Source organism: Nicotiana tabacum, chromosome 8 (genome assembly GCF_000715075.1).
Source record: "Nicotiana tabacum cultivar K326 chromosome 8, ASM71507v2, whole genome shotgun sequence".
NCBI classification, from domain to species: domain Eukaryota; kingdom Viridiplantae; phylum Streptophyta; class Magnoliopsida; order Solanales; family Solanaceae; genus Nicotiana; species Nicotiana tabacum.
This window is the reverse complement of record NC_134087.1, coordinates 24,108,537-24,118,207: the sequence shown is the minus strand read 5'-3', so window position 1 is coordinate 24,118,207 and position 9,671 is coordinate 24,108,537. Positions and strand designations below refer to the sequence as shown.

Genomic DNA, 9,671 nt, shown 5'->3' with positions numbered 1-9,671 from the left:
AGTTCTATTATGGTTTCTCTAATTAATGAGGTTACGTTTCAGTTAAAAAGTAGTACTCTGTCCATTTCAATTTAGCCGATGAAGATTGACTTGTACAAAGTTTAAGGAAAAAAAAAAATATTTTTTGAAGCATGTGATCCTAAAAGGGCAAAAGTTTATTATTTTCAAATATATATATTATTCTTTTCTAAATGAACTAATAAGCAAAATATGTTATTTAAATTGAAGCACAGGAACTACGGAAGTTAGACACTTCGATGTTGCAGAAGAAAAAAAAGACACTTGGATAACATGTTCTCATTTTGAACCTAAAATAAAAGAATAAACAAATTTACCCTTGCATTAAGCTCAATCGATATAAAAGGATAGCTCGGTGGATTAAGTTTCCCCACGTGCAGGGTCAGGGAAAGGCCAGACCATAAGAGTCTATTGTAGGCAGCCTTACCCTGTATTTCTGCAAAAGACTATTTCTACCCGTAACCTCTTGGTCATATGACAATAAATTCACCAATTACGCCAAGGCTCCCCTTCAATCCATCTAAGTAACACAAAACAAATAACAGAACACAATAAATGACATGTGACATTGTTAGATAAGAGGGATTTGTAAATTACTTCGAGAAAGGTAGAGATATTTTTTTAAAAAAAACTATGAAACAATGCAAGTTCTATCTTTCTCCCAGTTTATGATGGTATAATAATTACAACAGTATTGACTTTCACTCATCTCCTACAGAGATGTTCCCACAAGGACACCAACTATACCACGTAAAAGGGGCGTGGGTGACTCTTCAGCTTTAGAAGAAAATCTTCCGAGAATGAAAGAAAGGGCTTATCGACTTATCATAGTCCTCGTGAATAAATATTAATCTATGATGATAATGACATTTACAAATTACAAGTAATTCCTACTAATCTCTTATTTACTCAGAGTTCGCCGTTGAATCAGTAGCTCAAAGGCATTGTCTCTGCTGGAAGGAGGATGACATAGCCAGAAAGGGTCGCTCCAAGAAGTTAGACTGCAGAGATGTCATGCCAAAACCAGTGGACTGTGGAACTCCAATATTTGAGTGTGGAATTGTGCTGCAGAGAAAAGCAAATCTTAATTTCATGCCTTCATACCGATTAACAGTTAAGTTCAATTTACTATACCAAGCACACTAATATAAACATAAGGCATCATTCCACAAGCAGCTTCAGTTAATAGTTTCATGCAAAATAAACAATTATATTTCTGATAACAGAAACAGATGAGCCCACTTGCATTCCCAGTTACTGACTTGCAAAGTGCGACACACTTGGGTCTTTTTGGTGTTTGGTTTTCTCGAGGACATGTTTTTGAGGCTACCTGTTTAGCGGGGGGATGGAGAGTCGGAAGATTAAGTTACGTTCAACCTCTAATAAGAGTAAAGACATTATAATGATTCAGATGTGTAATGAAATTCTGGGTAGAGAAATTTGTTGCGGAAACTGGATAGCAGGATGATCCCATTTCTAATCTCCACAGGGAAATATAATACTCAACAACCCACCAAAACTTATGTCATTAACAGAGCAAATTTGATAAATGGATACTGACCTGAATGATAATGATAATGAGGAGTCCACTGGAGTAGATATTTGGTGATCAGGAGGAAACAATGACCAGAAAACTGAAAAGGAGTAATCAAAACAAGCCATGACACCTTTAGGTAATAATATAGAAGATAAAGATTTCAACTAACTATATAAAATACCCAGAAAGAACATAATATGCCTGACAAACCTTTCAGTATTCTAGGTTTCGAGAGTCTAACACAAGGCAATTATAGAACCCACCCACCCCAGAACAAAAAGAAAAAGAACTATAAAATTGCAGAAATGGTTAATACAACAACATATTACACTAAAAGGAAAAGTATATGAGCTACCTGATTGTTGTGAGTGATCCTGGTAACCAGGGCAGAACAGCATATCCTGCCAATGTTACCAAAACCATTTTGGAATAATATAGCCAAATCAGAAGTCTTATGAATAGAAATCTCTGAAAACAGTGACCCAAAATCTAAAAAGAAAAGAAAACCTGAGACAACTCACCGTTCCTGTACCTTGACTTTTACTTGCCATCTTTGCAGGAAATAGATCTACATAATGAGATAAAGGTAAATTGTTTCAGAAAACTACCACAGAAAAACAAGATCTTACAACAACAAAACAATAACTTGAAAAATTAAAGCAAGACATATATCAGGCAAGGACGTTTGTCTCATGTTCTCAAAACAAAAGTGATACTATGAATAAATGGTTTTTTGCGTTAAGAGTGTTTCATATGTAAGATCTAAGTGTCAGGCATGCTGTCTTTAGAACTCTGTTTCCCTGGGCATATTTGAGACGTGTTTACACTTGGATTACCACCATATCAAGAATATAGATTTCCATCTTGGTGGATACAGAGGCGTAGGTATTGCTTCTATGAAACAAGATAGAGGAAGACATTAAGACAAACATGTCAGTTGTCACAAGAGCCACAATTTGCATGAACAAAAAGCAATTGTTGCAACAGTTCTTTGATTGTTGCAACAAATTGAACCATAGACAATAGTCTATTGCAATCTAAAGTGGTTTACATATATATTACCACAGGAGACGAAAATAGGAAGCATGATGCGTGGTGAAATAATCAAAAACTTAAAAATTCATACCCAGGCAAGAGGGACTCGGGTTCACAGCCAAAGTCAAACCAAGATAGCAGTCATCCTTTACTGTCCCAAAATCCCACAGGTTCAACTCAAGATTAGGCTCAGGTCCTGCACAACAGGCCAGCTTCATGACTAAAAGCGAATAACGACACATGGTAAAAGTACTTTACGAGTTCTTACCAACATTACTCAAATCCATCTGCAATGGATCCCCTAGAGGACGAGGAATCCACATATCAACCTATTCATTAGCAAGTGGTCAATTATTCAAATCTCTACGGAAGGATGCCAATTACAATTATAAGTTGAAGCAAAAAACAAATGACAGAAAATAGTTTACATGAAAAAATGGGTGCTGCAAGCATTGGTCAGCAGTTGGCCTCCTCAATGGGTCCCACGAACAGAGTTGCTATGGCAGGAAGGGAGGGATTGATCAGCTAAAAACCATTTCCTATTTCGTGCATAAAATATGCCAACAATGTAAAGAAGCAGCTATAACAATACCTTGATCAAATCGATAGCTTCCAAGCTAGCACTTGGAATGACATCAGACAGATTGGCTGGTTTAATCTATCAGAAACAAAAGGAAATAATAAAATAACTGAATACATGATCACTCGCATGTCCGTGATAAAGGTCAAAAGAAATTGGCAGGAAACTAACAAGAAGTTCATGCTGGACTCACATCAAGACAACTAAAATCAAACAACCGTGAAGCACTTCTCAGTTCTGGGAAGCTAGTCCAGTCTGGCGGTCCAAGAATACAGCATATCTTATACAACTGATCAATTTCACTGGACAAAGAAAAAGGAAGATTATTCTCAAAGAAATAGTTCTCTAAATAATTCAACTTAAGACTGATGCGAGTCAAGTTTCAATTTTCCACAGAATCCGGACAATATGCTCCCCAAGCTCTTGGAAATAACTACATCATCCAACTGTCAGTTCCATTTGAGGTCAAAGCAGTCTAGGTTCCAAGCTAGAAGAAGATAGTAGATCTTTTTCATGTAAGACAATCTGGGATGTGAAATCACCTTTCACCAGGGAAAATTGGGCAAAGAGTGAAAAGTTCAGCAAGTACCGCACCAACTGCCCACATATCTGTGTTCATCCATAAATATGTTAAAGCAGCTGATAGTAAAGAAAAATAGGATATAAGCAAGATTATGAAATAAAAAAAATACTATTCAAAATAAACAACTATGTATAATAATAGTTGGCTGTTTCTGCACTCATTTGTAGACCTTATTCTCATGACTCGTGAGTCAAGAAACAGATTACTTAACTAACAAAAACAAACATGAAAGTTTATCCAAGAGTTCTTTGACGCATTGAAGAATTTCAAAATTAAGGCCATCAAGCTTAAGACTGAGAACTTCTAAACAACACCAGTGAAAAGAGATATACTTTTTTGGATAGACCATAGAAGAACCAATTAAAGATCCAAAATAAAGAAATCTCACAAATGCAGTGGAAAAATAAAATAAAATTGACAAAGCCAAGCATGTGAAGTAGTAGACTAATACCGAATAAACATATGATAATTTTAAGAATGAAAAAAAAAACAAGTTATATTGGTCAACAATTTTCTAGTAACCCAAAGTTTTTTTTGTACATACATTTATCATGCTAGACAAATATGGACAACACCTAAGGAAATTCGAAGTTTCTAGCAGGAGAACAGCGGTAATGGTCTTCTCTCTAGTTTTACTATTGAATCAAGCCAACAGTTTTGAAGTCAATACTTTGAGGCATGTGTTAGCATGGTGAACTTGGTCCAAGGCAATTCCTGTCACTCTCCTGTTTTCTTTCACACAACTTTCATAGAATCCATTCAAGGTTATAGTACCTTCAAAGAGCCAAGGCTAACCCTCAAAATTAACAGAAAACATTTCAAGAAAGTTAGATTGTTTTTCCAGCATAAAATATCAACAAACACGAAACATACTGCTCAGCTATGTACTTAGATTAATAAGTTTATTAGGACAAGTAGAAAACTAGCTGCGACAGTCGTCGAGATTCAAGAACAAAATTCAGGATTAGGTAATTCTTATCAAATCCTAGCTTCTAAACATACAGCAACTTATTGGTGTCAAATGAAAAATGATCCATTGTGTCCACACAAGAAAGCTTCTGAAATTGTAAGAACGTATTGATGGTGCATACCGATAGCAGGTGTGTATGATGAAGATTGCAACAAAACTTCTGGTGCTCGATACCTTTTAAAGACATTAGAACATCCCTCCATCAAAGGCAAATTTTTCACAAGCACGTGGAGACAAATGATGCACCAAACAAGAGAAGACAACTCACCAACGAGTTGAAACATAATCAGTGAAAGGAGGTAATGAAGACACTTCTCTAGCCAACCCAAAGTCAGCAATTTTAATTATGTCGTTTGTCACCAGCAAATTCTCTGGGGCAGAACATGTGCAACATTAGTTTGCACTGCCATAAACAAAGATAGTAAACAAACCACATGACATTTCAATACCAGGTTTCAGGTCCCGATGAAAGTAACCATTTTTATGCATGTGGGCAAGTCCTTGCAACACCTGAGACATCAATCCTCGAATCTCTTCCTCAAGAAAAGGTCTTTGTCGTTCTTTCATTAGTTGGTACAAGTTACGTTCCTAGACACATTTAAAAGGAGATAATTTGAAGGTTCACCTTGATATAGTATATATTCTCAAACTAAAAGCAGTAATTGCCAGAGTGGCACAGATATACACTATGTTAACTGAATTAAAGATTCTACTGCACAGACAACGAGAAAGGTGCCATCAAAGAGATCTAGCCAAAAGTCTTAAACTTGTACCATGTACTCGAGTATGAAGAATAGCTCATTGTTCTCCCTGACAATCTCCTTCAGTTTGATGATGTTAGTATGATTCAATTTACGGAGGGACTGCACAGAGAAGATTGGAAAACTTAGCTCGCGCCAAGTTATAAATGCACAAGCAACTCAATTCTAACATGGTAATTTTTTCTGAATCAATGTGTTGAAATTTTTCCTTTTAGACCATCAAATGTGAGAAAAAATAAGAGGAAACCCACACCTTTACTTCACGTAGATTAACACATTCTTCCCAAAAATAGAACTTCCTCTTCATTTTCTTTACTGCAACCTGCAACACATGAAATAAATCTATAAGTACAATCTCAGAGAAGAATCAACATCCTATGAGATGTCCAAGCACTGAGAAAAAAATAAAATGAGTCTTCCAGTCAACTCCCTCCAAAGGAAACAAAGAAGAAAGTGAAAAGGTCAAATTTTATTATTCTTTATTTCTTGTAATAGCATAGGCGTGATTAAACACTAATCTCATGTCTCGCCTCAATGTGGCATGGATCTTTAACATGGTTCTCACAAATTATTACTTATGGGACTAAACACAACATGCCCCCAGTCAACTCCCAAAAGGAACTTTTGGTTAGCTAGAGTCTACTTGAGATTTTTGGCAGATATTATTACTGTTGTGTAAGAAAGGCGCCAGTAACTTTCCATTGCAAAGGAAACCAAGGAGCAAATCCAAGCATTACCATGTTGAGCTCTGGTACTTAGAACTAAAAGAGTTTATTAATTCAGATGCGCAACTCTTCAAACATGCAGCAGATCAAAATCTTTTCTGCTGCTGCCAAACACAAGCTTCCTACTCAAGTCATAAATTTTGTAAACAGGATTTTGGAATGTCTCTTTATATCAACTAAATGAAAATAGCTGAAAAACATGTGTGGATATATAAAACATAACAAATTCGGAAACAAAGACAATTACTTACAATTTCAGATGTTTCTGTATTAATGGCCTTATATACATTACCACAAGTTCCATCTCCAAGCTCCTTCAATATTCTATATCTGGAATTATAATGTCCCACCAAGAAGCACATAAGTTAGGATCATCAAAAGGAAAACCACCTTTTAATATCCAGATAGGGTTTCAATAAGACTTACTTTTCCATTTTCGATTTACAATGACTGGCAGACCAACAATTTCTCAATGGACCTCTAACCTCCTGATAGAGGTTTCTACTCTGTAAAAACAGTGCTCTTTATGTGGTTGTTGACATATATCACTCTTTATGTGCAGCATACGATACGGTAAATGGTAAAAAATCCACCTCTCATCACTAAAAAAACTGAAAATCAACTGAAAGACTATCAACATGCTTAAATGCAGCCTTCACGAGCTGCAATCAGTAGTTATCATCTAAAAGGCAGCCACTGATTTCTGTCAAATACTTGCTATATTGTGGATAAAATAAGAGTCGGCCATGTCAACAAGATATCAAACCGGCAGCACGTCTCTTTTCCTTGAGCTTCAGTTATGTTTTATCTGTCAAAAAGTTTCAGAAAAAGTCAGAGACAACTGTAGAACATGAATAGCGCGTGCTACCTTCCGTGCTTTAAAGTATTGAACAATCTGGATTGAAAATATAAATGGAAAAACATTAAAAGCAGAAAGCTCTCTGAGCTATGTGTCAAACAACCAGAAACGGATCAAGGATTTTAACTTGATGGATCCAATCTTTTTGTTTTTATCACTGATTCATTGCACATTCAAAATTATGGGTTCAAAATGTAATATTTATTGAAATTTTGGTGATCTTTTACCCACACAGACACACACGTATATATATATATAAGGTTCAGTTGAACCCGTAGCCTGTTAGCTATATCCGCCTTTGCAAACAGCCACCGAGAGAGAGGAGACACAGGATGAGATAAAAAGATCCAAAAATAGCTAACAGCATACGCAGGCTGCTATTCTGTGGAAGAGCAATCTCCATTCACTTTCTTATTTTGTCAATACCTATGGCTTTATATTCATGAACTATGTAGCAATTGGCTTCACCTTTTTCTTGCTATAATTATAATTTCTATATGACATCTGTATCTAAACTGGAAACTGATTCAGCTTTAATTAATTTAATAAATCCCAATTTTCCTTTTTTTTCATATTTGTTTCAACAAAGAAAAGTGTTTCAACGGAGAATAACAAATCATAGACTATTTAGCATAAGCGCCAAACCAAGGACATGGTAAATTTACTACATGAATACATAAGTACATAAATACGCATCAATGTTATGATCAAATCAAACAGCAATTTTGACCAAAATATTAATTTTTTTTCCAGTAACTCTTCTAGTACCAATTCAAATCAATAGCACAAAAAGAAAATTGAATTTGAAGCAACAGGAGAATAATGCGATTGAATTTATTCGTGATTTACTGAGAAAAGCAACAGAAATTGATTCTCCAGCTACTAGAAAAAAAACGTAAAATAAGAACAATATAAGAGTAAATACAGAGAAATTTGAAGAAAAAAAATCGAGCTCACCGGTTAATGCTGGAGAAACAGTCAAACAATAAACATCTCTCGAGAGAAAAAGGAGGATTTATAGAGAGCAAATGAATGTGCCGATCGATAATGTAACAGCAAAATCATATGAAGAAGCGTTGGAGAAGAAACCAAATAGTATATTTTTCGAAATATACAAAGTAATAAAATATTAAAATAGTTTTTTAAAGATAAACAAGAGGAATTAAAAACTAGCAAAAGATTAAAGGAAATTAAATATTGCGAAAGATGCTTGGTGGTGGGAAAAAGGGAGTGGTCCTCTTTTAAGTAAGTTTACATAAAAGCCCTTCCGCCAACTTGTTTTTTTCAACTTATCCTTGGTCGTTTGTTTTATGACAACTTTACCCTCCAATAGCTCGTAAATTTACCATCCTTTGCCATTTGGGCTTCTCATGGGATGTGCTTGTGCTGCAAAAGGCTTCAATTGTGATCTGATCAAATTTGACTTGGGCTTGAGCGTGGACTGGGCTCGAAATAAGAAGTTAGGGGTTTTTTCATAAAACACCATCTTTTAGGTCTAATTAGCCATTTATAGATACCCTTTGCTATATTACGTGTTATAGATACCTTTTATGTTTTTATACAATGTATTTCATGTATTTAAGCTGTTGTATTCATTAATACAACCAAAAAATAGGCGTAAAAACTGGAATTCCAGCTAAGTTTGACATGTATTTAGTTGTATTCAAGCGACATTAACGTTAAATACAGTAACGTATCTGCGCAAAATCTGGAAGGTTAAATTGGTTAAAAACAGAAGGAAATCAAATTACATGATATTCTCCTAATTTAACTCAACGGACTAAAACGATCCCTCGTTAATCTGTATTTGAAAGATACATAATAAAGATTATAGCTGAATAAAGAGAAATACATATGAATAATACAGTTGAGTAGAACTGTATACAGTTGAATACAACAAAATACAACTTAATTCATTTGAATAAAACACTTGAATACAATAAAATACAAATGAATAAAACTCTTGAATACATGTGAATATATAAATGAATGCTACTGAATACATGTGAATACAATTGAAATATACATTCGAATACAATTGAATACAAATAGGCGATTTTGGCAATCTAGAGAGAGAAACAGCCTTATGGCTTCGCCGGCCGGCGGCCAGCCATTAATTCCGGCTGGTCAGGCCCCTAACACATCTGAGATATATTAGTAGTTCACAACACTGGTAGAAGGCCAAAAAAGGATTCTCTACCATTAATGGTGCCTATGTCCATCAACTTAGTTCACTTCTCCATACTATAGACCAGCTATGGGCAAGTTTGTTGCAATAAACAAGGTGAGAAAAGGGCAATCAACAAAGGATATCTTCTTAAACAGGCGATCAAATCGGCCTTGCTGATCTTCACATCGTGATCTGTATCAAACAAGGTGAAAAGTTCGTGGATCTGCGATGGTCAAGATAATGGAGTGATAATGGAAGAGAACTAGAGAATTTGGTGGGAGAAGAGGTATGAATCGTGGGTTGAGGGAGAAAGAGTAAAGTGTATGCAAAAAGAGAGAGAGAACGTGGTTAGTCAATTTTACTGTGATTATGTGAGAGAAAAGACTAAAAAGGAGAGAGAAAAATATTATTTAGCATATATGGTGCCTTAAAT

At 35.3% G+C, this 9,671-nt stretch overlaps 1 protein-coding gene across 1 annotated transcript; it reads right to left on the bottom strand.

The window, feature by feature from the left end:
* Positions 1–589: 589 nt before the first annotated feature.
* On the bottom strand, positions 590–8,164 carry LOC107759242 (serine/threonine-protein kinase MHK-like). The gene is made up of 19 exons (XM_016577130.2): positions 8,026–8,164; positions 6,803–7,017; positions 6,636–6,715; positions 6,461–6,539; positions 5,738–5,806; positions 5,497–5,586; positions 5,173–5,311; positions 4,992–5,094; positions 4,845–4,897; positions 3,713–3,779; positions 3,364–3,472; positions 3,183–3,248; positions 3,019–3,087; positions 2,859–2,919; positions 2,682–2,786; positions 2,077–2,123; positions 1,911–1,956; positions 1,580–1,652; positions 590–1,083 (listed from the first exon to the last, which is right to left on the bottom strand). Exons 3-19 carry the CDS (start codon positions 6,641–6,643, stop codon positions 954–956), a joined length of 1,314 nt encoding a protein of 437 aa, XP_016432616.1. The 5' UTR covers positions 6,644–6,715; positions 6,803–7,017; positions 8,026–8,164; the 3' UTR covers positions 590–953.
* Between the last annotated feature and the right edge of the window lie 1,507 nt (positions 8,165–9,671).